The 27,288-nt window shown below is 51.6% G+C and overlaps 3 protein-coding genes and 1 pseudogene across 4 annotated transcripts in view; 3 read left to right on the top strand and 1 right to left on the bottom strand.

Annotated features, from left to right (window-relative positions):
• Nucleotides 1-8,342, top strand: part of SEMA4B (semaphorin 4B) — a 28,208-nt gene extending 19,866 nt beyond the window's left edge. The window contains exons 8-14 of the mRNA XM_021674347.2: nt 1,952-2,133; nt 2,225-2,375; nt 3,321-3,531; nt 3,635-3,750; nt 4,019-4,185; nt 6,586-6,671; nt 6,911-8,342. Of these exons, the coding sequence (XP_021530022.2) occupies nt 1,952-2,133; nt 2,225-2,375; nt 3,321-3,531; nt 3,635-3,750; nt 4,019-4,185; nt 6,586-6,671; nt 6,911-7,650 (1,653 nt within the window). The 3' untranslated portion in view covers nt 7,651-8,342. The remainder of the gene's footprint in view (nt 1-1,951; nt 2,134-2,224; nt 2,376-3,320; nt 3,532-3,634; nt 3,751-4,018; nt 4,186-6,585; nt 6,672-6,910) is intronic.
• Nucleotides 7,968-8,822, top strand: LOC105724951 (uncharacterized; annotated as a pseudogene).
• A 275-nt stretch (nt 8,823-9,097) lies between these two features.
• On the bottom strand, nt 9,098-13,363 carry CIB1 (calcium and integrin binding 1). 2 transcript variants are annotated; one of them, XM_012463840.3, is made up of 7 exons: nt 13,279-13,363; nt 13,116-13,150; nt 11,617-11,725; nt 10,754-10,904; nt 10,492-10,610; nt 10,335-10,423; nt 9,098-9,350 (listed from the first exon to the last, which is right to left on the bottom strand). In XM_012463840.3, exons 1-7 carry the CDS (start codon nt 13,327-13,329, stop codon nt 9,305-9,307), a joined length of 600 nt encoding a protein of 199 aa, XP_012319263.2. In that variant the 5' UTR covers nt 13,330-13,363; the 3' UTR covers nt 9,098-9,304. The 2 variants fall into 2 exon arrangements, with proteins under 2 accessions (XP_012319263.2, XP_012319265.1); XM_012463842.2 differs by lacking the exon at nt 9,098-9,350 and adding an exon at nt 9,670-9,913.
• A 351-nt stretch (nt 13,364-13,714) lies between these two features.
• GDPGP1 (GDP-D-glucose phosphorylase 1) lies at nt 13,715-21,931 on the top strand. Its single transcript, XM_012463834.2, has 3 exons — nt 13,715-14,010; nt 17,846-17,902; nt 19,522-21,931. The coding sequence occupies exon 3, from the start codon at nt 19,531-19,533 to the stop codon at nt 20,686-20,688; it is 1,158 nt and encodes a 385-aa protein (XP_012319257.2). The 5' UTR covers nt 13,715-14,010; nt 17,846-17,902; nt 19,522-19,530; the 3' UTR covers nt 20,689-21,931.
• Nucleotides 21,932-27,288: the final 5,357 nt, after the last annotated feature.

Here is a 27,288-nt window from a genome sequence, read left to right as displayed (position 1 = left end):
CTTTTTTAATTTTTTTGAGACAGGATCTTTGCTCTGTCACCCAGGCTGGAGTGCAGTGGCACAATCACAGTTCACTTCACTGCAGCCTCGACCTCCTGGGCTCAAGCAGTTCTCCTACCTCAGCCTCTGGAGTAGCTGAGACTACAGGTGTGCGCCCCCATGCCCAGCTAATTTTTGTATTTTTTGTAGAGATGGGGTTTCACCATTTTGCCCAGGCCTGTCTCAAACTCCTGGGCTCAAACAATCCACCTGGCTCAGCCTCCCAAAGTGCTAGGATTACAGGCATGAGCTAGTACATCCAGCCTTTTTTTTTTTTTTTTTTTTTTTTTTTTGAGACTTAGTCTTGCTCTGTTGCCCAGGTTGGAGTGCAGTGGTGTGATCTTGGCTTATTGCAACCTCCACCACCCAGGTTCAAGGAATTGCCTGCCTCAGCCTCCTCAGTAGCTGGGATTTTAGGTGTCCGCCACCACGCCTGGCTAATTTTTGTATTTTTAGTAGAGAGGGGCTTTTACCATCTTGACCAGGCTGTTCTTAAACTCCTGCCTTGGCCTCCCAAAGTGCCGGGATTATAGGTGTGAGCCACTGCACCCGGCCCATTTTTTTCTTACTTAAAAAATGTGAAAATAGAGAACTATATAGACAAAAATCACTTACAAGGTAAAGAGGCACCGTAGTGACAGCCGGAGAGCACAGACTCCAGAGGCCAACCATCTGGGTTCAAACCCTGCTAGTCCAGGATCCTGGGCAAGTCCCTCACCTGCTCAGTTAACCGTTTCCTCATCTGTTAAGTAGGAATACTGACACTGACCTCAGAGTTGTTATGTGAATTAATTTCATTCATCCATGCAAAGCTCTTAGAAACGTGATGGGCAGTGAGTAAACTCGAATGATTAGTGTTACCACCCAGCACCCTAGCACAAGAAGAGGTCACTGTTCACATTTTAGAATGTCCCCTTTTTTTTTTTTTAATAAGTTTGGCATGTGTGTAACTCTGTGTGTATATGTGTGTATGTGTGTGTGTGTGTGTGTGTATTTTTTTTTTCCTTTTTGAGACAGGGTCTCACTTTGTCACCCAGGCTGGTGTGCAGTGGTGAGATTTCACTGCAACCTCCACTGCCCAATCTCAAGCGATTCCACCTCAGTCCGCCATGTAGCTGGGACTAGCAGCACATACCAGCACACCCAGCTAATTGTTTTATATTTTTAGCAGAGACAGGGTCTCAAACTCCTGAGCTCGAGTGATGCACCCACCTTGGCCTCCCAAAGTGCTGGGATTTCAGGCATTAATAACATAAGTACAGTCCCGACCTTGTACTTAGATTATGAACTCACTTGCCAACATGCCTTAGCCTGTATCAGGGTCCTTTGGCTGCCTTGTTTGCTCAGCAGTGAATCGCAGCCTCCTTTCTGTGTCTAGGCAGGCTCTGCTGGCTCACGGTAAGGAGCACATCCTCCTGGTGGACGTGGACACTGCCTCCAGGTCTTCTTGACTTTCTGTTTTTTTCTTTTTTTTTTTTTTAGACGGAGTCTTGCTCTGTCGCCCAGGCTGGAGTGCAGTGGCGCGATCTCAGCTCCCTGCAACCTCTGCCTCCTGAGTTCAAGTGATTCTCCTGCCTCAGCCTCCCGAGCAGCTGGGACTGCAGGCATACACCACCACGCCCGGCTAATTTATATATTTTTAGTAGAGATAGGGTTTCACCATATTGGCCATGCTGGTCTTAAACTCCTGACCTCATGATCCACTCGCCTTGGCTTCCCAAAGTTCTGGGACTGTAGGCGTGAGCCACCGCGCCAGGCCATCTTCTTGACTTTCAGTGGACCTTGGTCCTGGTCTTCTCCTGCCCTTCAGTCCTGGTGTCTGGGGTGGGTCCATCGAGGCAGTCCTGTGCCATGCGTCCCCCCTCATGGCTCGTCATGCACCTAAGCCCAGCCTATCCCCGTCTCCCTCCAGGGCGATGAGGGTGGCGAGCGGGTGCTGCAGCAGCGCTGGACCTCCTTCCTCAAGGCGCAGCTGCTGTGCTCACGGCCTGATGACGGCTTCCCGTTCAACGTGCTGCAGGACGTCTTCACACTGAGCCCCAGCCCCCAGGACTGGCGTGACACCCTTTTTTACGGGGTCTTCACTTCCCAGTGGTATGACCCCCAGACCTTGCTGGAGATGGGAGGGTGAAGGGTGGCTGGGACTGGGGCCCCCAGTGGGTTAATGCAGTTATTACCTCTGCAGGCACAGGGGAGCTACAGAAGGCTCTGCCATCTGTGTCTTCACCATGAAGGACGTGCAGAGGGTCTTCAGTGGCCTCTACAAGGAGGTGAACCGTGAGACGCAGCAGTGGTACACTGTGACCCACCCGGTGCCCACACCCCGGCCTGGAGCGGTGGGTACTGACTCCCTGCACCCCACGGGGGTGCTGGGAAGATGTGGGTCCCCACACCATGCTGGGACCACGGCTGCCTAGCCTTGGGCAAATCACTTGGCTTCTGAATCTGTTCTCTCATCTTTAACATGGATACATAGGCCAGGCGTGCTTGTCTACAGGGTTAGATGTAACCACGAATGTCAGAATATCTTCTGTTCTGTTTCAGGATCGCTGGGCAAGTGTGTCCCCATCAGGGCCCTTGCTGCAGGCTGTGCACTTGGTCTTCTCCCCTACTCAGCTTTGAGCTTCTTATTTAATTATCCAGTGACTGAATGGCCAAGCTGTGGGAAATGGTCCTTTCTTCCTCCCTTCTAGCCTAACGGGCTTCCCTGCAAGCAGACCTTGAAACAGGGATACATGTGCCAAATAGTTGATTTGGGAGGTGATGCCAGGAGCAGCATGAAGGAATAGGAAGGTTGAGAGGAAGAGGGAAGGAACCAAGTGAGGGTGTCAGCAAGCCATTGTTATTGCACCAGAGCTGAGTCCCGCCAGAGCCCCTGACAGATGGCGAGGAGCACCTCTCAGAGTTTCAGGAAGCCCCAGGCAGTGCAGGAAGGAGCTGCCCACTGCACTGGGCCACTGCCCAGCCAGGGCTTCCTGCCAGCACTGGTGAAGGGTGCTGAGGAGCAGGGAGTGTGGTCCCGGTTCTTGAGGCCCTGGGTCTGAGGCTGGGGTGGTAGGTGGGGAGGAGGCATAGCAAGGAAGCCCCCCAAGCACTCGGTTTCCCCACACCCTGGGCTTTGCCCTTGCTCCCTCAGTGCACGCCGGCTCTGGGCAGCACTGCCAAGGATGTGCCCTGGCTCTAGCGGGGATGGACACCACTGCTTTCTACTGGTGAAGCAGGGCGCCGCCCTCCTGCTGCCCTGGGGCGTGCTGGCCTCACGCCGCTGCCTTCTCCTCCAGTGCATCACCAACAGTGCCCGGGAAAGGAAGATCAACTCGTCCCTGCAGCTCCCGGACCGTGTGCTGAACTTCCTCAAGGACCACTTCCTGATGGACGGGCAGGTCCGAAGCCGCCTATTGCTGCTGCAGCCCCAGGCTCGCTACCAGCGTATGGCCGTACACCGCGTCCCTGGCCTGCACCACACCTACGATGTCCTCTTCCTGGGCACTGGTAAGTGTCTGCAGCCCGGTGGGCTCAGGGGGAGGGGTGTACGTGGCCGGTGGGTCCCAGGCAGTGGGCTCCACCCCGGGCCTGAGTCCTGTCCACACCCCAGGTGACGGCCGGCTACACAAGGCGGTGAGCGTGGGCCCCAGGGTGCACATCATCGAGGAGCTGCAGATCTTCTCCTCGGGACAGCCCGTGCAGAACCTGCTCCTGGACACCCACAGGGTGAGCAGGCCAGGGAGGAACCCTGGTAGGGTGCTTGCGGGGTGCTCTCCATTAGCGCCAAGCAGTCCCCACTCAGCTTCTCCTTCCTTGCCTCAGCAGGGTGGAAAGATACAGGATCCAGGCTCATGGCATGAGCTATTAGAAAGTTGGGTCACCAGTTCTCTAACAGGCCTCTTGGGGTTGGCTCTGGGAGGCATCCAAGCCGGGTGGCTGTGAGTACTGGCCCTGGCTGCCCGTCCCGCTTCTCATCCAATGTCTGGCTGTGCAGGGGCTGCTGTATGCGGCCTCACACTCGGGCGTAGTCCAGGTGCCCGTGGCCAACTGCAGCCTGTACCGGAGCTGTGGGGACTGCCTCCTCGCCCGCGACCCCTACTGCGCTTGGAGCGGCTCCAGCTGTAAGCCTGTCAGCCTCTACCAGCCTGAGCTGGCCGCCAGGTGAGCGCTCCCAAAGGCCCCTTCCCACCTGTCCATCCCTGCACAGGTGGCTTCAGAGCACAGTCCTGGGCCCTCCTTGGGACCACCACACAGCCTCATGTACGTCCACTGTCTCAGCATGATTATTCATTAGCTCACTTGCTTCAAGTGAAGTTCAGACGGGAAATTATATGTTTGCCTTGGCTACCTATAAAATGAGGACATGGTTTGCTAAAGTATGAAATAGCACAGCTTTGGAAAACCTTGTGGGAAAATGTGGATTAGCATGTGAACGTGCTCAGTAACAGCAGGGCTACAAAATAGTCCATTAACAAACCCATTAAAAATTGGTTTCAGGCCGGGCCCAGTGGCTCACGCCTGTAATGCCAGCGCTTTGGGAGGCCGAGGCGGGTGAATCTTGAGGTCATGAGTTCAAGACCAGCCTGACGAGGATGGTTAAACCTCATCTCTTTTAAAAAAAAAAATGGTTTCAGAATAACCTATTTGGATTATAAAATGCTCATGTAGAAAATAAGGATGAACACAAACAAAAACTACCCCTCACGCCACCATCTAGAGAGTCACAGCGAGATTTTCATGTATTATCCTCCCAGATTTTACTACATGTGTATAGAAAACAAAACTCCTTTTATTTTATTTAATTATTATTATTATTATTATTACTTTTTTTTTTTGAGACGAAGTTTCGCTCTTGTTACCCAGGCTGGAGTACAATGGCGCAATCTCGGCTCACCACAACCTCCGCCTCCTGGGTTCAGGCAATTCTCCTGCCTCAGCCTCCTGAGTAGCTGGGATTACAGGCACGCGCCACTGTGCCCAGCTAATTTTTTGTGTTAGTAGAGACGTGGTTTCACCATGTTGACCAGGATGGTCTCGATCTCTTGACCCCGTGATCCACCTGCCTCGGCCTCCCAAAGTGCTGGGATTACAGGCGTGAGCCACCACTCCCAGCCTATTTAATTATTTTTTAAGACAGAGTCTCGCTCTGTCACCCAGGCGGGAGTGCAGTGGCACAGTCTTGGTTTACTGCAACCTCTGCCTCCTGGGTTCAAGCGATTCTCCTGCCTCAGCCTCCCGAGTAGCTGGTATTAATAGGTGCCTGCCACCACACCCGGCTAATTTTTGCATTTTTAGTGCAGGCAGGGTTTCACCATGTTGGCCAGACTGGTCTCGAACTCCTGACCTCAAATAAGCCACCCACCTTGGCCTCCCAAAGTGCTGGGATTATAGCCATGAGCCACCGCTTCTGGCCATTCATATATTTTAAATAACACTGGGAACTGTTCTGTTTGTAGCGTTCTTGCTTCACATATGGATTCACCAAGTGTCAGTTTTTAAAAAAACCAAGTATGAGTTTCCAGCCTATACCTGGAGGGACACCCAGGATGTTAACTGTCATGATCACTGGCTGGTAGATGGTGTGATTTTTGTAATATTTTCATCCTTCATGACTGGTTTTCTGTTTCCTGAGTGCATCCAGAATTACTGTCCTTTTTTTTTTCTTTTTTGAGGCAGAGTTTCGCTCCTGTTGCCCAGGCTGGAGTGCAATGGCGCAATCTCGGCTCACTGCAACCTCCACCTCCCGGGTTCAAGCGATTCTCCTGCCTCAGCCTCCCAGGTAGCTGGGATTACAGGCACATGCTACCACACCCGGCTAATTTTTTTTGTATTTTTAGTAGAGACAGGGTTTCTCCATGCTTGTCAGGCTGGTCTCAAATCCCTGACCTCAGGTGATCCACCTGACTCAGCCTCCCAAAGTGCTGGGATTACAGGCGTGAACCACCACATCTGGCCAAAAAAAATTTTTTTGATTAAAAATAGTAAACAAAGAGAGAGATATATACATACAGATCCAGCTGTCCTTCCAGTCTTTTTCTAAGGTACATACTGTTTTTCATTATTATTTTTTGAGACAGGGTCTCTCTGTGTTGCCCAGGCTGGAGGATAGTGGTGTGATTACAGCTCACTGCAGCCTCGGCCTCCTGGGCTCAAGCGATCCTCCAACCTCACTCTCCCAAGTAGGTGGAACCACAGGCATGCGCCACCATGCCTGGCTAATTTTTGTATTTTTTGTAGAAACGGGATCTCGCCATGTTGCCCAGGTTGTCTTGAATGCCTGGGCTCAAGCGATCTACCCGCCTTGGCCTCCCGAAGTGCTGGGATTACAAGCATGAACCACTGCTCCTGGCCACTGAGGGTACATACTGTTTATGTAATTAAGGGAAGTGTTATCTTAGTTTTTACTTGAAATAATGTGTAGACAGAGGAGATGCTGACTCCTGCATGTTGGGAATCAGCACAGGAAAGGCCCTTGCCCAGGCCCAAGTCTGCACTGAGGGGGTGAGGGAATGCGGGTGCAGGGGACTTCCTGGCCAGTCCCAGACTCTCTCTGGTCCTCAGGCCATGGATCCAGGACATCGAGGAAGCCAACACCAAGGACCTTTGCAGCAGCTCTCCAGTCATGGGTCGATCTTTTGTACCAACAGGTGAGGTGCCCCCTCAAAGGGTGGAGAGAGGTGGGGACGAGTCTGCTTGGAACTCCCCCCGGGTGCAGATGTTGTAAACGCCTTTCCTCACATCCTTGCCCCTAGCCCTGTAATCGGGGCCCCAGGAAGACTCAGACCCAGGAGTCCCCCGAGTTGCCCAATCATGGCACCAGGAGCATAGCCCAGAGGGAGGCAGGGGATACTGGCACCGCCCTACCTCGTGCCTTTTCTGCCTGCAGCTGAGAAGCCGTGTGAGCAAGTCCAGTTCCAGCCCAACGCGGTGAACACTTTGCCCTGCCCGCTCCTCTCCAACCTGGCGACCCGACTCTGGCTGTTCAACGGGGCCCCTGTCAATGCCTCAGCCTCCTGCCATGTGCTACCCACTGGGGACCTGCTACTGGTGGGCGGCCAACAGCTTGGGGAGTTCCAGTGCTGGTCGCTAGAGGAGGGCTTCCAGCAGCTGGTCGCCAGCTACTGCCCAGAGGTGGCGGAGGACAGGGTGGCAGACCAAACAGATGGGGATGCCAGTGTGCCCGTCATCATCAACACGTCACGTGTGAGTGCACCAGCTGGTGGCCGGGCCAGCTTGGGTGCAGACAAGTCCTACTGGAAGGAGTTCCTGGTAATGTGCACGCTCTTTGTGCTAGCCGTGCTGTTCGCACTTTTATTCCTTCTCTACCGGCACCGGGACAGCATGAAAGTCTTCCTGAAGCAGGGGGAATGTGCCAGCGTGCACCCCAAGACCTGCCCTGTGGTTCTGCCCCCCGAGACCCGCCCACTCAATGGCCTAGGCCCCCCGAGCGCCCCACTTGATCACCGAGGCTACCAGGCCCTGTCAGACAGCCCCCCAGGGGCCCGAGTCTTCTCCGAGTCAGAGAAGAGGCCACTGAGCATCCAAGACAGCGTCGTGGAAGTGTCCCCGGTGTGCCCCCGGCCCCGGGTCCGCCTCGGCTCAGAGATCCGTGACTCTGTGGTGTGAGAGCCGACTTCGGGAGGACACTGCCCTGGCTTTAGGGGCTGTGAATGCTCGGAGAGGGTCAGCTGGACCTCCGCTCCAGCTCCTCGTGGAATACAGCAGCGGTGCCCAGCCCTCGGGAGCCTTGGAGCCAGCTGGCCTGCTGCTCTCCGATCAAGTAGTGAGGCTCCAACCACCCAGACACCCAAACAGCCATGGCGCCAGAGGTCCTGGCCAAAGATGGGCACCTGCCTAGGTGGGTGGAACAGTGCTCCTTATGTAAACTGAGCCTTTGTTTAAAAAACAATTCCAAATGTGAAACTAGAGAGGAAAGAGACAACATGGAATGGCACGCACTGGCTACTCCAGTTCATGGCTTCCCAGGCCGCTGGGGATGCGTCCAGAGTCATGGAGACAGAGTTGGAAACCCTCACCAACTGGCCTCTTCACCTTCCGCCTTATCCACTGCCACAAGCTACCCTGTCCCAGTGCAGACCCAGGACCAGCTGAGGCTCCATGCGTTCTGCCTTGCCAGCCAGCCGAGGATCCAGGACCACCTCGGGCTCTGTCAGGATCCAAAACCAGCTCGGGGTCTGTGCATCCTGCCTTGCCAGCCAGCCAGCTAAAGATCCAGAACCAGCTTGGGCTCTGTGCGTCCTGCCTTGCCAGCCGTCGAGGATCCAGGACCAGCTCAGACCCCGCGCGCCGGCGGAGGATGTCATTGTTGCTGCCATCATCCCACCACCTCAGGGACCAGAGGGCTAGGTTGGCACTGCGGCCCTCACCAGGTCCTGGGCTTGGACTCAGCTCCTGGACCTTTCCGGCCTGTATCAGGCTGTGGCCACATGAGGGAGAGGACAGCGTGAGCTCAGGAGAGACTCAGTGATAATGTACGCCTTTCCCTCAGAATTCAAGGAAGAGACTGTTGCCTGCCTCCTGCATCGTAGCCTGAGAATCATGTGCCCTTCCTACCACATCCACCCTCGCTCCATCGTGGAATTCAAAACACGAGGAATTAACTGTACCCTGTCCTCTCCCCAGGCCTCAATTCACCCTCATCCCTCACTTGCCTCTACTCTAAGGGATATCAACACTGCCCAGCGCAGGGGTCCTGAATTTATGTGGATTTTATATGTATTTTTAATACAATGCACTTTATGTCATTTTTTAATAAAGTCTGCAGAATTATTGTTTAATCCTGGCTCTTCCTCTTAAAGGATACTTCCTTTTTGAGGCTGGTCTAGTTCTGAGTTCTGAGGGGTTCTGGGCCACCTCTTTGCAGGCTCAGGTGAGCCAGAGTCAGCCTAGCCTGGCCAGCGACATCTCCCTGTGGAGTGGCTCTTAGTGGGGAGCTTCATCCACTGATGATAGGCAGAGGCCGGGGGTTCACTGTGTTGACCTCAACTCCTTTATTCTACATGCCCTGATTTGGTTTAGCAGGGGTAGGGACACAGGAGGGGATGCGATGGGGGCCCTTTGTTATAATTTTTAATTTTTCAAATCGTGCAGTAAAATGGACTTTATTGATGGCGTTCTTGACATTTTGGCATGCAGAGACTCATCGAACCACCACCCCAATCAGGATACAGGAGAGCGCCCCCCTCATGCTGCCCCTTTGTCCTCAACCCTCCCACGAGACAGCTGGCACGGTGCGGCTTGACTTCCCCTGGCCCCTGCTCTATACGCTGCTCATTCCTGATGGAATTCCTGATGAGGTACGGCTCCTAGAAGAGAAGTCCAGGCTGGGCTCGGTGGCTTACGCCTGTAATCCCAGCACTTTGGGAGGCTGAGGCGGGTGAGTCACGAGGTCAAGAGATCGAGACCATCTTGGCCAACATAGTGGCGTGTGCCTGTAGTCCCAGCTACTCGGGAGGCTGAGGCAGGAGAATCGCTTGAACCCGGCAGGCAGAGGTTGCAGGGAGCCGAGATCACGCTACTGCACTCCAGCTTGGATGACAGAGCAAGACTCCGTCTCAAAAAAAAAAAAAAAAAAAAAAAGTCCAGTCTTTCCTCACACCAGTGTAACTTGGCTCACACACAGGGTCAAGCTTCTAAACCTTTATTACTGATTAGTACAAACAGACAGGGCAATGGCAGAGGAGAGGCCCTGAGAAGGAGGCCGCCCTTGACCAGGTGAGGCTGCACAGTGCCAGCTCTAGGCTGGGCCCGCCTGGCCCGCCCTGGCAACACAGGCTTGACCTTGGCCACAGCTCAGCAGCAGAAAGGTTCTTGGACAGGGTACCAGGACACACACCAGGGCTGCTGTCACAGGACAATCTTAAAGGAGCTGAACAAGAGAAAAGTGGGGTGAGTTTTCTGCTGGAAGAGGGGAGGGACGAAGCCCAAACTCGCCCCTTCTCCCTTTAGCCCCTTCTTTGAACGAGCTCTGTCGTGTGAGTCAGTCCTCTCTGGAAGAATTCCCCTAGACTTCTAGAGGAAGCTTCTGGACCCACACATGGGGTCAGAGCTTCTAAACCTGTATTAGTAAGTAGTACAAACCCAGAGCAATGACAATGGCAGTGGGAAGGGGAGAGGCCTTGACAAGGAGGGCCGCCCCTGCCCAGGGTGAGACTGCCAGCTTAGCCGGCCATGTGTGGGGACCAGGGCTTTCTCTCACCCCTGGCACCACCTCCTGTAGCAATGTCCTAGGCCCAGAGACAGCAGATGGGACCTGCAGGTACCCAGAAGGCAGGGGACCACTGTCATACCTGGCAAAGTCCGGGGAACGGGAGATGACGTGCTGGAACTCAGAGAGGTTGATGGTTCCATCCCTGTCAATGTCAGACTCCTCCAGGATCTGGGGAAGGGAGAGTTTCAGGCCAGAGCCGCAACCCTTCCCTCCCGCTCCCAGGCCCAGCTGCTCACATTGTCAATGAGCTGCTTCATCTCGGACGCACTGAGCCGTGTGTCCTCGCTCTCTCCTGTGAGGCAGTTTACCAGCTGGCTCAGGTCTTCTCTGTTCAAGGTTCCGTCGTCATCAAAGTCTAGAGAGCAGACACAGGAAGCCAAAAGACATGGTTGGGAGGGGCTCTGAGGTTCCACAAACAGTGCCCATTTCCCAATCAGGGCCACCACAAAGCCCACGTGGGAAGGGGTGGTGTCCCACCAGGCTGCCCCTGGTTCTCACCGAAGATTCGGAAGGCATAATGGGACTTGATGTCCGGCGTGGCTGTGTCACTGAACACACTGAGAAGGTCCAGGAAGTCCTCGAAGCTAAGTCTGTCTCTGGTTGGGGACGTGGAGAAGACTCTGCAGATTCGCTCCTTGAAGGGGTTGGCCTAGGAGAACAAATGCCACAGGATGTGGCCCAGGTCACATACTCATCAAACCCTATCAGAAACTTGAGAGAGCAGGTCATAGGATCAGCACCAGGGAGCTCAGGCTCTCGAGGGTGAATGATCAGTGCTTTGGGGCCAACATGCAGGGCGGTGGGGGCACAGGAGGGCAAACTGAGCCAGCTGGGGAAGGGACTGAGACAGCTTCCTGGGAGTCAAGTATTTAACCCAAAGGCAGGTCATGGACAACATAAGTGTGAGCAGAGAGGGAAGAAGAAGGCAACTTAAGCAAAGGGAATGAGATGGGCTGGTTATTTTAAAACACAAATGGTTAACTGAACAGCTACTGTGTTATAGGCCCTGGCTCAGGCCCTTTGCACAGAAATTTCATAGCAGCCCTATGGATTTGCAATCAGCCTCTAGAACAGGGTTCCTCAAACCTTAATATGATAACTCAACTCCTCTTAAAGGACAAAACTTCTTTGAACTTCCAAGAATATGTCCTAGAATCCCCATTTGAAAAGCACCATTCTAGAGAATTCTGCCAGGTGATTTTGGTAAAGTCCTTGCCCCCAGAAAATTAGAACTAAGCAGAAAAATGACCAGAATGGGGACCAGTGACCCCATGATCTCAAAGCTAGCAGCAGATGGAGTTAGGGGGGTCTAGCAGGGAGGGAGTGGTGCGGGAGAGGTCGAAGGAGGGGAGCACTGGCACCTTGAGCTCTGGAAGGCTGAGGATCCGCTCGAAGGACACTTGTGCCCGAAGTGATGCCTCCACGCTCTGCTGCTCCTGGGGAAGCAGCTCACAAAACCGCCTGTGGGCTCTGGCAGAGAGAGGGGAACCGTTGGCTCTCTCAGCGATGGGTGTCCCTGTGTGTTCATTCCCACTCCTTGCCTGCTGCTCATTATCAACCAGGTGAGGAGCTGAAACCACGTACATAGAACTTCCCAGTCATCAGGCAACAGTAAGCAGAAGGACATGTCACGAGGCTGTACAGCCTAGGAGTCTAGTCTTACACTGACTATTTACTGAGCATCTACTATGTGCTGGGCACTGATTCTAGACATCCTCGAGGAATAAAAAGGTTGGGGATGGAGCCAGAAGTTGGCCCTAAAGAACTGGCCAGGTGCTGTGGCTCATGCCTGTAACCCCAGCACTTTGGAAGACCAAGGTGGGCAAAGCATTTGAGGTCAGGAGTTTGAGACCAGCCTGAGCAAAATGATAAAACCCCATATCTACTAAAATACAAAAATTTGCTGGGTATGGTGGCAGGTGCCTGTAATCCCAGCTACTCAGGAGGCTGAGGCAGAAGAATCACTTGAACCCGGGAGGCAGAGGCTGCAGCCGGCCAAGATCGTGCCACAGCACTCCAGACTGGGCCATAGAGACTCTGTCTTGATAGATAAATAAATAAATAAACAAAAACAGGGAGAAAAGAGCAAAACCAAAAATCTCATTATCACCTCCACTCCAGGGATCTCTTGCCCTCAAAGCCTCCTTTTTAGCAGCCACCCTGAACTGTCCTCCTTCTCGGCCTCCATCTCCTTCCCATGAGATCATCTTTGTGCAGGAAGCCCAGGCATCTCCTCACTCAAGTGCCCGCCCTGCATATATCTGGCAAAAGGGCGTCCAGGTCAAGTTCAAATCGACTTGCTCAGAGTGTTGTCTTAGGCAGTTAGCAAACCTCTCTGAACCTGTTTCATTGTCCAGTACCTCTCTCCTAAAGATTAAATTAGGTAATGCAGGCAACCATTTAGCACAGTCCCTGGCACATGGTGAGTGCTCAGAAAGCATTAACGGTTACTGTATTGTTCAGGTCAAGTTGGGAGAAGGAGCCAGGCTTCCCAAGGCTTCCGTGGCTTAGCCACTGCGCAAGGCCGGCCCCTGCCGGACTGCAGCAGGAAGTTCGGCAGTGCTGAAGCTATTCAACTCAGGGTCAAAGAGCGCCTAACTTTTCTCGGAGGCTGCGAGGTGACTCCGCGGTGCCTAGCCCCGCGGTGCCAGGCAGGGCCTCCGGCGAGGGCGGGGAGGGCACGCCAGGAGGAGGGCGCAGCCCCGGCAGGGTCTCCCGGCCTCCAGCCCCAGCTCCTCAGCCGACCTCAGGCCGGTCCCCGCCCCTCCCTTGGGACAGCGCCCCCCCCTTGGGACAGCGCCCCCCGAGGCCGCCTCTAGAGGAGCCCGGGGTCGGAGGCGGGGTTCAGGGCAGCACTTACAGGAGGATCTCCTGCTTCGTCAGGAACGTCAAGTCCTGGAAGGCAAAGCCAGAGTGGGGGTTAGCGGGCCGCCGGGAGGCCGTGACCGCCCCGCCGCCGCTCCCAGACCCCGCCCGGGAACAGGCCGGCACGCGAGCTCCCTAGGGCCCGGCGTCCCGCGCACCTGGTACTCGGCCAGCAGCTCCTTGGACAGGCGACTGCCCGAGCCCCCCATCGCCGCGCCGCGCGCAACGCTCCGCCAACTCGCCTCGAGACGCCGACAACTTTCTCACTTCCGCCTTTGGGCCGCGTCTCAGCCCGGTCCCCGCGGCAACCGCTCCAGGGGCCACCACCCCCGGGCCCGCCCCCTCCTAAACGCGCCCAGGCGCTCCTAGCCGGGTTAGGTAGGCGAGCTCCCGGCTCCGGGCGGTCCCAGGCGAGCTGGAGGCGGGGACAGGGGCGGGGGCCTGATGCTCCGGGGCGGAGCCCAGGCCTCACGGCCCCGCCTCCAGAGTGGGCGGGGCGAGTCACTCCGCGCGCATGCGTGCTGGCTGCGCATGCGTCACGGGCGTCGCTTCCTGGCAGCGCTCCCTGCAGCCGCTGCCGGGAAAGTCGCGCGTTGCATCCCCCTCGGCTGCAGTAGGTGGTGGTGGCGGCAGCCCTGGGTGGAGTCCCGTAGGGACATCTGAGAAGTCACTGGAGCTGACGTTTCCAGGAAACCCGGAGACTCGCTGAGTGGCCAGGGTCTTCGGCTGCCCCTCTGCCCTTTTCTAGACGTTATCAGGCAATCGCGGCACCTGTCGCAGCCCCCAAGCCGCCTCTTCCAGAAGTAACCCTAACCTTGCTTCCTTCTGAGGCTATTTACTGCGGACACACTGGATGTCAAGCACTGTGCATAGTTTTCTTCGACTGCAAGGTAGGTATCCATTTTACAAAGGTGGAAATACGCAAGTCCAGAGGGTTTTAGTGATGTGTCCGGGCTCCGGCGTTTAGAAGGTGATCGGTTCAGTCCAAGGCACTTTTCTTCTTCTTCTTCTTTTTTTTTTTTTTTTTTTTTTTTTTGAGACAGAGTCTCGCTCTGTCGCCAGGCGCCAGGCTGGAGGGCAGTGGCGGGATCTTGGCTCACTGCAACCTCTGCCTCCTGGGTTCAAGCAATTCTCCTGCCTCAGGCTCCCAAGTAGCTGGGAATACAGGCGCGCGCCACCATGCCCAGCTAATTTTTGTGTTTTAGTAGAGACGGGATTTCACCATGTTGGCCAGGGTGGTCTCCATCTCTTGACCTCGTGATCCGCCTGCCTCGGCCTCCCAAAGTGCTAGGATTACAGGCGTGAGCCACCGGCCCGTCTCCAAGGCACTTTTCAAGGCTCTCCACTGCTGTTCTCATCATTCCAGCTGACGTGCCATCCTTTGACCCCATCTCACCCCTAGACTGTGTGCTCTAGGCTATAGAGACCAAAGCTGACCCGTTTGCTCTTGTCCCCTCTTAACCTCTAGGACAATGCTTGGCACATAGTAGGTTCTCAGTAAATATTATCAAATGCATAATGAATGAATGAACGTATTCTATTGCAAAAGGTAAGGACGCCAAACTGCTGAGAGGTGGAAATGGAGGTTGTGTTGGTCAGGCTGGGATTAACTCTTGATCCTTTCAATCCATTATAGTTGCTCATTTTTGTAAAGTCTAAATCTGAGCATGTCATTCTCAGCTTATAACCATTAAATGGTTAAAAACCCAAATCCACCGGGCGCGGTGGCTCACGCCTGTAATCCCAGCACTTTGGGAGGCCGAGGCGGGTGGATCACGAGGTCAAGAGATCGAGACCATCCTGGTCAACATGGTGAAACCCCGTCTCTACTAAAAATACAAAAAATTAGCTGGGCATGGTGGTGCGTGCCTGTAAGCCCAGCTACTCAGGAGGCTGAGGCAGGAGAATTGCCTGAACCCAGGAGGCGGAGGTTGCGGTGAGCCAAGATCGCGCCATTGCACTCCAGCCTGGGTAACAAGAACGAAACTCCGTCTCAAAAAAAAAAAAAAAAAAACAAAAACAAAAACCCAAATCCTGGCCCTCTGTAACAGAACTTCCTCCTATTGGCTCTCTGTGTTTCAGCCATTATGGGCTCTGAGTTCCTCTTCCATCTTATTCTCAGGGAAGCCTTTCCTGACTCTGTAGACTGGCTAGGAATCTACTTTGCACTTGAAGAATACCCAGTGCTTCTCCTTGGCAGCATGTGTCTAGTAAGACCCATTGTATTAACACATGCATTCCATCATTGTAGAAATATTCAAGGCTGGGCGCCGTGGCTCATGCCTGTAATCTTAGCACTTTGGGAGGCCGAGGTGGGTGGATCACTTGAGTCCAGGAGTTTGAGATCACAGTGACCAACGTGGCAAGACCCTGTCTCTACTAAAAATGCAAAAATTACCCAGGTGTGGTGGCACACAACTGTAATTCCAGCTACCCTGCAGGCTGAGGCACAAGGATAAGGATCCCTTGAATCTAGGAGGCAGAGGTTGCAGTGAGCTGAGATTGTGCCACTGCACTCCAGCCTGGGCAACAGAGTGACTCTGTCTCAAAAAAAAAAAAAGAAGATAACTAGGTTGTAGGGCCATCCCAACATGATCATTTTTCTGTTAATAGCAGGCTATTTCAGTCCAAGAAAGAGTTGGTCTTCTGTCAGTAAAAGCTTAGGCAAAAAGCAGGATGCTGTCATTATGTCTCCTGTACTACACTTCCTTAGGAATAGGGACCTTGTTTGTCTCTTTAAGCCAAGGCAAATACCTGCACTACATGATAGTAAGTATCTCTTTATAGTGAAGACAGGGGAATCAGCTTAGTGCCTGGTGACTAGCTGTGATCTAGATATCTCAGCCACCTCACTGGGCTCTTAACCCTTCAGGGAACAACCTTCTGGTTTTCATTTTGCTTCTTGATAGGTTTTGTACACTGACCAGCCAGCAAGAACCTTTTGTGTCATTTGGCACGTTTCTCATTGTAAATTGTTAAATAGGCGGTCTGAATCATCTGGCGGTCCTTGGTGAATCTGGTTAGCATATTGTCCCTCTTGTACCTGATCAACTCTTGATAACAGTGATAAAACCGAGCTGCTGATACATTTTTATTTTTTATTTTGTTTATTCATTTTTCTTTATTTTATTTTATTTTTTTAGATGGAGTCTTACTCTGTCACCCGGTCTGGAGTGTAGTGATGTGATCTCGGCTCATGGCAACATCCACCTCCCGGGTTCAAGCTATTCTTCAGACTCAGCCTCCTCAGTAGCTGAGATTACAGGCGTACACCACCGTGTCTGGCTAATTTTTGTATTTTTAATAGAGATAGGGTTTCATCATATTGACCAGGCTGATCTCAAACTCTTAACCTCAGGTGATCCATCTGCCTTGGCCTCCCAAAGTGCTGAGATTACAGGCATGAGCCACCATGCCTGACCTTTTTTTTTTTTTTTAAAACAGAGTCTCACTCTGTCACCCAGGCTGGAGTGCAATGGTGCGATCTCAGCTCACTGCAACTTCTGCCTCCTGGGTTCAAGCAATTCTCCTGTCTCAGCCCCCCGAGTATCTGGGATTACAGGTGGCTACCGCCACGCCTGGCTAATTTTTTTGTATTTTTAGTGGAGATGTGGTTTCACCATATTGGCCAGGCTGGTCTCAAACACCTGACCTCGTGATCCACCACCTCAGCCTCCCAAAGTTCTGGGATTACAGGCGTGAGCCATCGCACCCAGCCCTCACTGTGATTTTGATTTGTATTTCCTTATTGATTCATGATGTTAAACATCCCAAATGTGCTTGTTGGCCATCTTTATATCTTGTTTGAAAACATGTCTAAGATTCTCTTTTTTTTTTTTCTCCTTCTTTTGGTTTTGTTTTATTTTTATTATCTCATTTTAAATTTTTTTACCTGTCAGGTAAGATTTTCTTTTGGTAGAATAAGATACTACATTTTGGTACTGAAGTTGGGATGATTTTTTTTAAAAAAGATACTACATTAGCCAGGCCTGGTGACACGTGCCTGTTGTCTCAGCTACTCAGGAGGCTGAGGTGGATGGATCGCTTGAGCCTGGGAGGCAGATGGATCGCTTAAATCTGGGAGGCAGACATTGCAGTGAGCTAAGAATAAGATATTACCTATTATCAGCAAAATTATACTTAGCTTCTCTTTTTTTTGCCTTTTACCTTGCAGCTTCAGCCCAAAGGATTAGCTTCACTTTTAAAAAAACATTTTTGGCCAGGCACAGTGGATCACACCTGTAATCCCAGCACTTTGGGAGGCTGAGGCAGGCAGATCACCTGAGGTCGGGAGTTCGAGACTAGCCCAACCAATATGGCGAAACATCATCTCTCCTAAAAATACAAAAATTAGCTGGGCCTAGTGGCATGCACCTGTAGTCGCAGCTACTCAGGAGGCCGAGGTGTGAAAGTCGCTCACGTGGGGGAGGTTGCCGTGAGCCAAGATCATGCCACTGCACTACAGGCTGGCTAACAGAGCAAGACTCTGTCTTTAAAAAAAAAAATTGACCCTCTACAAATATGTAGGGCATAAGAAAAAAAAATTGACCCTCTTAACTATATCTAGGTGTACAGTAGCGTTAGGCACATTCACGATGTTGTGCAGCGAATCTCCACTGTTTTCATCTTGCAAACTCAGGCTCAATACCCATTAAACTTAGCTTGACTTTTGATATGTAATTTTTTATATGTTTTCTGTTCCCTTTCTGTTTTATTAACATGAAGTTTCTGGACGAGCAGAGCTGACGGAACCCAAGCTTGGACTGAAGTGACTCTCTTGAGGTAACGCTCCTTTCGACATCCTGTCTGGGCCAGCAGCAGGCCCCTCTCCCTGACACTGCTGGGCCCAGGCTCCAGGAGGCCAGTGGAAGATGAAGGGAGCCACTGATTTCCCCCTTGAAGGATTGGCCCTGGGCACTAACGTACACATTGGTGCCATCCTCACCCAAATGTTTCCATGCATGACCAATTGGAATCACTATAGAACATGGAAAAACTTTTCCCACAAAAGTGGTTATCTTTGAAACCCTGACTACTCTCCTACACTGGAACTCAGGTGTGGTTTTCTGGAGGGCAGTTTGATGGTGTATTTCTAAAACCTGAGCCGTGGGAGTTTGAGACCACCTGAACAACATAGTGAGGTCCTGTCTGTACCAAAAACAAAACAAAAACCTGAGCCATGGACCTACTCTGACCCTGTGGTTTACCACGATTTTATTTTAAAGGAAAATGAAAATATGGTGTGTTCAATGATGAGTGTATGAGTGTGTAGGATGTTTATTGCCACATTATGTGTAATAGAATGAAACTAGCTATAACCTATATAAACAACAGTTGAAGATTGGTTAAAAAGTCAAATCTGGCAGGGTGCAGTAGCTCACACCTGTAATCCCAGCGCTTTGGGAGACTGAGGTGGTCGGATTGCCTGAGCTCAGGAGTTCGAGACCAGCCTGGGTAACACGGTGAAAGACCATCTCTACTAAAATACAAAAAATTAGCTGGGCATGGCAGCACACGCCTGTAGGCCCAGCTACTCAGGAGGCTGAGGCAGGAGAATTGCAAGAACCCAGGAGGCAGAGGTTGCAGTGAGCAGAGATTGCGCCACTGCACTCCAGCCTGGCAAGAGAGCGAGACTCCATCTCAAAAAGAAAAAAGGTCAAGATCCATCTATGTATGAAAACAAAGGAGGCTGGGCGGGGTGGCTCATGCCTCTAATCCCAGCTCTTTGGGAGGCGAAGGCAGGCAGATCACCTGAGGTGAGGAGTTGGAGACCAGCCTGGCCAACATGGAAAAACCCTGTCTGTACTAAAAATACAAAAAATTAGCCTGTCATGATGGCACATGCCTGTAATCCTAACTATTCGGGAGGCTGAGGCAGGAGAACTGCTTGAACTTGGGAGACAGAGGTTGCAGTGAACCAGTATCACACCATTACACTCCAAACTGGGCAACAAGAGTGACACTCCATCTCAAAAAAAAAGCGAAACATAAATTATGATCTTTCCTTAGGCATTGTAACAAAGGGTTATATTTTATGTTTTTTCTCCATTAAAAAAGTTTACTCAGCCGGGCGCAGTGGCTCACACCTGTAATCCCAGCACTTTGGGAGGCCAAGGTGGGTGGATCATGAGGTCAGCAGACCATCCTGGCCAACATGGTGAAACCCCATCTCTACTAAAAATAAAAAAATTAGCTGGGTGTGGTGGTGCACGCCTGTAATCCCAGCTGCCAGGGAGTCTGAGGTGGGAACTTGAACCCAGGAGGCAGAGCAGAAATCACTGCCATTGCACTCCAGCCTGTGCAACAGTGAAATTCCATCTCAAATAAATAAATAAAATAAAGTTAAAATCTCTGGAAGTGGGTTGCCATCATGTATTTTTCACCTTTTATGATTATTTCAGGTCAGCTCTATGGCTCTTCCACATGATTCAAACAAAACTTCCTATTTGCTACCTCCAAGCAAGGAGGACTGGGAAAGGCAAGCCATTCCTGATTTTGTTTATGGGCAGAAGGATCTCACGGCAGAAGGGGTTCAGTGGCCAAGGAATGCACCTGGCACCCTGCATGCTCTGCCTCAGTCTCCCTTCGATGCTGCACTCTGCTCCGCCTGGAGGCAGCGGGTAGAGCTGGGGCTGTTTCGCTACCGCCTACGGGATCTACAGACCCAAATCCTCCCTGGTGCTGTGGGTTTTGTGGCTCAGCTGAATGTGGAGCGAGGTGTGCAGAGGAGGCGCCCACAGACCATCAGGAGCGTGAGGCAGGCATTTGACCCCGAGCAGTTCAACTTCAACAAGATCCGGCCGGGAGAAGTCCTCTTCTGTTTGCGCCGGGAGCCTGATCTCCCGGGGACACTCCTGCAAGAAGACATCCTCGTGGTGATCAACGTCAGCCCTCTGGAGTGGGGCCACGTGCTGCTGGTGCCTGAGCCTGCCCGGGACCTCCCCCAGCGCCTGCTGCGGGGTGCACTGAGGATGGGGGTTGAGGCTGTGCTGCTGAGCTTGCACCCGGGCTTCCGTGTCGGCTTCAACAGCCTGGGAGGCCTGGCTTCGGTGAACCACCTCCACCTGCATGGCTATTATCTGGCCCACAGACTGCCCGTGGAGCATGCACCAAGTGCGCCCCTGGACCCTGGAGGCCATTTGCATCTGCTCCAGGGCCTCCCTGCTCCCGGCTTCCTCTTTTACTCTCGGGGACCAGGGCCTGACTTGGAGGCCTTGATAAGCAGGGTATGTCGGGCCACTGATTATCTCACTGACCATGAGATTGCACATAACTTGTTTGTGACCCGGGGAGCTCCGCCAGGAAAGACGTCACCTTCCTCAGCCCTCACAGGGGTCCGAGTCATTCTGTGGGCCCGGAAGTCCAGCTTTGGGATAAAGGAAGGTGAGGCCTTCAATGTTGCCCTCTGTGAGCTAGCTGGGCACCTCCCTGTCAAAACCCCTCAGGACTTCAGTAACCTGACAGAGACAGCGGCTGTGGCCCTCATTCAGGACTGTCTGCTGCCCCCAGCCCAGGCAGAAGAGGTCCAGGCTGCACTGGTGGCCCTGATGGCCCAGGAAGAGCAATAATACTTCTGGATATATTTATGTTCTTTTTTTCTTTTCTTTTGAGACAGGGTCTCACTCCGTCACCCAGGCTGAAGTGTGGTAGCATGATCTCAGCTCGCTGCAACCTCTGCCTCCTGGGTTCAAGCGATCCCCCTGCCTCAGCCTCCCGAGTAGCTGGAATTACAGGTGCATGCCAGCACACCCAGCTAATTTTTGTATTTTTAGTAGAGATGCGGTTTCACCATGTTGGCCAGGCTGGTCTCGAACACTTGACCTTGTGATCTGCACCCCACCTTGGCCTCACAAAATTTTTTTTCTTTTTTTTTTAAACGACTAGGTGTTTTTGTATTTTTTCATAGAGACAATGTTTCACCGTGTTGCCCAGGCTGGTCTTGAACTCTTGGGCTCAGACAGTCCTCCTACCTTGGCCTCCCAAAATGCTGAGATGACAGGAGTGAGTCCCTACACCTAGCCTGGATTCTTTTCTTTCTTTCTTTCTTTCTTTTTTTTTTTTTTTTGAGACAGAGTCTTGCTCTGTCACCCAGGCTGGAGTACACTGGCACGATCTCAGCTCACTGCAGCCTCCGCCTCCAGGGTTCAAGTGATTTCTGCCTTAGCCTCCCAAGTAGCTGAGACTACAGGTGTCCACCACCATGCCCAGCTAATTGTTTTGTATTTTTAGTAGAGTAAGGATTTCACCATGTTGGCTAGGCTGGTCTCGAACTCCTGACCTCAGGTGATCCACCCGCCTCAGCCTCCCAAAATGCTGGGATTACAGGAGTAAGCCACCACACCCAGCCTGGATGTGTTCATTGTCTAGCTGATAAATCCCTTTCCAGAGCACTGCCCATCGTGGTCATTTGAGCATTTATTTTCATGGCTGTTTTCTCACCTATCTCAGCCTAAGAAGGATAAAGAAAGCTGACAATGGTCTCTTTAAAGGGGAGAAAGCCTGGAATAATTCTACTGAATAAGACTTCATGGATGTATCTGCTGCCTCTCCCCATTCTTGGTCATGCCCCACGGGTATTAAAAAAGGAGTGTGTGTGAGAGTTACACACTCCTGACTTTATATTTGGACTTTGTCTTCCTTTGATATCAAATGTTAGCAAGGTGATAGTGCATGTGCCTCCAGCGTTGAGCTGCCATTCTGTTCTCAGCCTCTCTGTTATTCCCCTTTGCTCACCACTAATTTTATTTCTTCATCCCTTCTTTACATTTAACCCTGCTCCATCCAAATGCCCTACTCCTTCACTTTCCTGGCCACCCCAAGCTTTCCTCTATCTCTGACACCGAGTTGAATGCTCTTCACTGACATCATCTGATCAGTGTCCTCACAGCTTTCCAGGTGCACTTCCTGTTTTTCCTTTTTTTTTTTTTTCTTTATAAGGCTGGGGTCCAGTGGTGCAGTCAGCTCGCTGCAGACCTGAACTCTTGGGCTCAAGTCCCATCCCACCTCAACCCCCTGAGTAGCTGGGACATTAGGCATGTTCCATCATATCTGGCTAATTTTTAATTTTTTTGTAGAGATGGGTTCTTGCTGTGTTGTTCAGATTGCTGTCAAACTCCTGGCCTCAAGCAATCCTACCACCTCAGCCTCCCAGAGTGCTAGGGTGCCACCATGCCTTGCTGCAGTATTTTTGTTTTGTTTTGTTTTTGACACAGGGTCACTGTCACCCAGGCTAGAGTGCAGTGGTATGAACACAGCTAACTGCAGCCTCAGCCTCCTGGGCTCAAACAGTATTTCCATCTCAGCCTCCCTAGTAGCTGGAACCACAGGCATGCACCACCACACCCGGCTGTTTTTTTGTAGAGACAGGGTCTTGCCATGTTGCCCAGGCTGGTCTTGAACTCCTGGCCTCCCACTTCTGCCTCCCAAAGTGCTGAGATTACAGGCATGAACCACTGCACGTGGCCCAAGTCCTCTTAATACCCCCATTTAAAAAAAGAGATAGAGACTGACAGTTCATACTCTGTTCAAGGTCAGACAGCTGGAGTCGGGACTGCAGCACAGATACCAGAAGCTGAGCTGGGACAATGTGTGCTTGTGACTTCCTCTCCAGTCAGTGGCTCCCATAGAGGGGAGGGTAGTGCTGTCCTCAACAGTTCGTCCTCCCTGAGGCTCAGCTATCCCTCCTGGGGTCTTTCCCAAGCACTTTAGAAGCTCCTGTTGATGTAGACATAAAATCCAGAGCTAAGTCGTTCCTCCATCTGCATCTGAGCCAATGTGGGCAATTTTTTTATCTCATTGCTTTGTTCTGCTCTGTTACTCTAGAAATTTCCACACTGGCTCCAGAGGAACCAGTCAGTAGACACTCTAGTATGTGTGTGTGTGAAATCCCATTATCCTTTGAGCTCCCTTGACTGTTAGACAGCAGGAGTAAAAAAAAAGTCTTGGGTTGACTGGGTGCAGTGGCTCACACCTGTAATCCTAGCACCTTGGGAGGCCAAGGCAGGTGGATCACTTGAGGTCAGGAGTTTGGGATCATCCTGGCTAACACAGTGAAACCCTGTCTCTACTAAAAATACAAAAAATTAGCCAGGCGTGGTGGCACGCGCCTGTAGTCCCAGCTACTTGGGAGGATGATGCAGGAGAATCACTTGAACCCAGCAGGTGGAGGTTGCAGTGAGCTCAGATTGCGCCACTGCACTCAGCTTGGGCGACAGAGTGAGACTCTGTCTCAAAAAAAAAAAAAAAATTCTTGGGTCTAGCTTTCAACAGAGATGATCACCGCCACCACTCCTTGCTCAAACATCCTGAAGGAATGAGATCCCCGCTCACAGCGTAAGGGTGAAAGGGGGCTCACAGAGGTGGGTGCTGGCTGCTGGCTGAACGGGCTCTCCCAGCAGGGGTTTTGATTTCTCTGTCTCCGAAAATGTGGGCCCCAACCCTGGCTTAGGCCTTCAGGTAGTTGGCTCCCTATGCCCAGGCTTGTATAAAGCCTTAGTATCAAGTTTTCATGAGAGGTTTTACATCCCAAAGGATGTTACAGAGTCTCCCTGGGATGAAGCAGAATATGCATCCATAACCCATTGTATAAGAAGAGCAGTTTAACCTTCTATCAGAAAATGTTGACCACCCTCATATCTGGCAAGCTGCAGACATTTTTGCTTAATGCTTTTTACAAGCTTTTGCATGCACAAGCTCCAGTATTGCGCTTAATTTTGCTTGCTTGCTTGCTCACTCTGAAGGGAGTTCAGATGACCATTACAGCAAAGTGGATTTTGTGTCCAAAGTGGCGAGCCAAGTGTCAGAATTTTCCAAGTTTCTCTCTAGGACTGATGTTTAGAGGAAAGTCTTTGCTGACCCATACATGTTTCTCCATAAAAAACGGGGAAAGTCAAATGGCTTTTCTTTCTGGTGGTATTTCTCAGCCATGCATATGCTTTGTGAAGATTTGTAGTGCAGGTTTTTCTGCTGAGTACAGGACATGTAGAGGCCCTTTGTACTCCAGGATGGTAGGAAGTGCTGACCCAGGACCTCCCCGCCTCTTCACTTAACTCTTCATGCAGGACCTCATGTACTAAGAGGGTTTAGACTTGCTCTCATGGGAAACCTTGATGGATACTTAATGTGGAGTAACAACTTTGCATTTTAGGAAGAATACTTATGCTGTAATGGGGAGGATGAATAGAGTGAAGAACAGAATCAGGGAATCCAATTAAGAGGTTGCTGAATGGTGGCAATTTAGGCAAGAAATGATAGTCCAGGTCCGCCAGGCACAGTGATTCATGCCTGTAATCCCAGCACTTTGGGAGGCAGAGGTGGGCGGATCACCTGGGGTTGGGAGCTCAAGACCAGCCTGACCAACATGGAGAAACCCTGTCTCTACTAAAAGTACAAAATTAGCCGGGTGGGTGTGATGGCGTATGCCTATAATCACAGCTACTCTGGAGGCTGAGGCAGGAGAATTACTTGAACCTGGGAGGCAGAGGTTGCGGTGAGCCGAGATGTGCCATTGCACTCCATCCTGGGCAACAAGAACAAAAGTCCATCAAAAAAATAAAAATTAAAAAAAGAAAGAAATGATAGTCCAGGTCCTAGAACAGTCCCTAGAACACTAAATTGTTGATACAGTGAGTGTCCTGAAAGTCAAGGGACTCCAGAACATTTCCAGGAGGAGGGAGGAACATTTCTTTCTTTTTTCCTTTTTTTTTTTTTTTTCTGAGACGGAGTTTCGCTCTTGTTACCCAGGCTGGAGTGCAATGGCGCGATCTCGGCTCACCGCAACCTCCGCCTCCTGAGTTCAGGCAATTCTCCTACCTCAGCCTCCCGAGTAGCTGGGACTACAGGCGCGCGCCACCATGCCCAGCTAATTTTTGTATTTTTAGTAGAGACAGGGTTTCACTTTGTTGACCAGGATGGTCTCGATCTCTTGACCTCGTGATCCACCCGCCTCGGCCTCCCAAAGTGCTGGGATTATAGGCGTGAGCCACCGTGCCCGGCCATCCTTTTTTTTTTTTTTAAAGAGATGGAGTCTCGCTGTATCCCAGCCTGAGCTCAAACTCCTGGCCTCCAGTGATCATCCTGCCTCAGCTTCCCAAGGTGCTAGGATTACAGATGTAGGCTACCACACCTAGCCAGGAGAGTTTCATATGAGAGTGTCATATGATGAGGAAAGATCAAGAAGTCTGTGAATTGGACAGCCCATTTCTCCATCAGCCAGGAAGGACATTGGTGTTGAGGTTGGCATACCTATCAAGGACAATAACTACTATGGCTTCCAGTGTTTTGATGAAACCTCGGATGCATGACCTCTGGTTTCATATTGCTGTATCCCTGTATAGAGGGTTGTAGCCCTTTATACATTTGCTGTGACTGAACCAAGAAAGAAGACATATGCAGATTTCTAGAGAAATTGTGATTCCATGAAAGATAATTTTGTTTTTTAATACGAGTTCTCTGTCACCCATGCTGGAGTGCAGTAGCATAATCGATGCAGCCTCTTAACTCCCATGTTCAAGAGATCGCCCCATCTCAGCCTTCCTAGTAGGTGGGGCCACAGGGCCAGCCACCTAGCCTGGCTGATTCTATGAAAGATTTTGAGGAGATGATGAGGAAGGTTGGTATCTTTCAGAGTACAAAGTGATTGTGGAATGTAAACAGTTTATTTGGGTTGAATTCCATAGAGGTTTATCACTAACCTATGTTCCTCAACTATGAAACATGAATATGTGGGCAAAGAAATAGTTTCTGTTGATAAATAGACAACAACAAAAACAAACTCTGTGAATTAGAGAACGTCCATGCCTTTTTAGGCCAGGCACAGTGGTTCAGGCCTGTAATCCCAGCACTTTGGGAAGCCAAGGTGGGCAGGTCACTTGAGGCCAGGAGCTCAAGATTAGCCTGGCCAACGTGGCAAAACCCTGTCTCTACAGAAAATACAAAAATGAAGCAGACATGGTGGTGCGCACCTGTAGCCTCAGCTACTTGGGAGGCTGAAGTGGGAGGATTGCTTGAGCCTGGGAGGCTAAGTAAGGTTGCAGTGAGCTCTGATCACACCACTGCACTCCAGCCTGGGCTACAAAGCAAGACCCTGTCTCACAAAAAAAGAAAAGAAAACATCATGTCTTTTTAAAAGGTTGGAAAAAGTTTAAGTGTTCTCTAGATTTAGCCACACAGTATAATCTTAGGGTGACAAGTTGAGCTGAGTTGGGTGGAGGTCAGGAAGAGCAAGTGACAGGAAGGGGCACTGTGATTAGGCGGTTTTGTTATTCCTTAGTTAATGGTGCTGTCTCAGTCCACCAGAGGGAAAGCCTTTAAAGGGACGTGGCCGGCCGGGCACGGTGGCTCATGCCTGTAATCCCAGCACTTTGAGAGGCTGAGGCGGGTGGATCATGAAGTCAAGAGTTCAAGACCAGCCTGGCCAAAATGGTGAAACCCTGTCTCTACTAAAAATACAAAAATTATCTGGGTGTGGTGGCGGGTGCCTGTAATCCCAGCTACTCGGGAGGCTGAGACAGAGAATTGCTTGAATGTGGGATGTGGAGGTTGCATCCTGGCCAGCCAAGATCGCGCCACTGCATTCCAACCTGGCGACCAAGCAAGACTCCGTCTCAAAAAGAAAAGAAAAGAAAAGGCACGTTGCCTTTCCACGGGTGTCACTCTTGAATGCATAGGCTGTGCTAGCTAAACTTTGAGTTACTAAAGAGTTGAGCCCAGCGTGGTGGTGCACTCCTGTAGTCACAGCTACTGGGGAGGTTGAGGCAGGAGGATTGCTGGGCTCTGGAGGTCCAGGCTGCAGTGAGCTATGATGGCCCATTCCACTGCACTCCAGCCTGGGCGACGCAGCAAGACCCCGTCTCAGAAAAAAAAAAAAAAAAAAAAAATTGAGGAAAGGCAAACAAGCTATTTGTCTTGAACATATGCTTGACCAAATTCCTTGGCCCGGGGTTTAGGAAAAGATGGGAGTGCAGTGAGAACTGGCTTAGAAGCGGAATGCCTACAAGCCCCTTGATGCACCGGAGGAATCTGGCCTCGAGGCCGGCCAGCCCCAAAAGACAAACGCTATTGGCCCCCTCCCAAGTAGGTACGTCAGCGGGAAGGCCCCGCCCCCAGAACGCTTCTCCAATGAGGGCCGCCCTCGTGTCCATGGCAACGGCGGCGGTGGCGGCAACGGC

Source organism: Aotus nancymaae, unplaced genomic scaffold (assembly GCF_030222135.1).
Source record: "Aotus nancymaae isolate 86718 unplaced genomic scaffold, 86718_ANA_hifiasm-v0.15.2.pri h1tg000014l, whole genome shotgun sequence".
NCBI classification, from domain to species: Eukaryota; Metazoa; Chordata; class Mammalia; order Primates; family Aotidae; genus Aotus; species Aotus nancymaae.
The sequence above is the reverse complement of the archived record's forward strand: the minus strand, read 5'-3'. Positions and strand labels throughout refer to the sequence as shown.

Excerpts from the sequence above, each read along its gene's own strand:
- CIB1 (XM_012463840.3), bottom strand. The coding sequence starts at position 13,329 with ATGGGGGGCTCGGGCAGTCGCCTGTCCAAGGAGCTGCTGGCCGAGTAC. Across the intron at positions 13,151-13,278 it reads AGCTGCTGGCCGAGTACCAG|GACTTGACGTTCCTGACGAA; the intron begins GTGCGCGGGACG and ends TTTGCCTTCCAG. Across the intron at positions 10,424-10,491 it reads TGAAGCAGCTCATTGACAAT|ATCCTGGAGGAGTCTGACAT; the intron begins GTGAGCAGCTGG and ends TCCCTTCCCCAG.
- GDPGP1 (XM_012463834.2), top strand. The coding sequence starts at position 19,531 with ATGGCTCTTCCACATGATTCAAACAAAACTTCCTATTTGCTACCTCCA.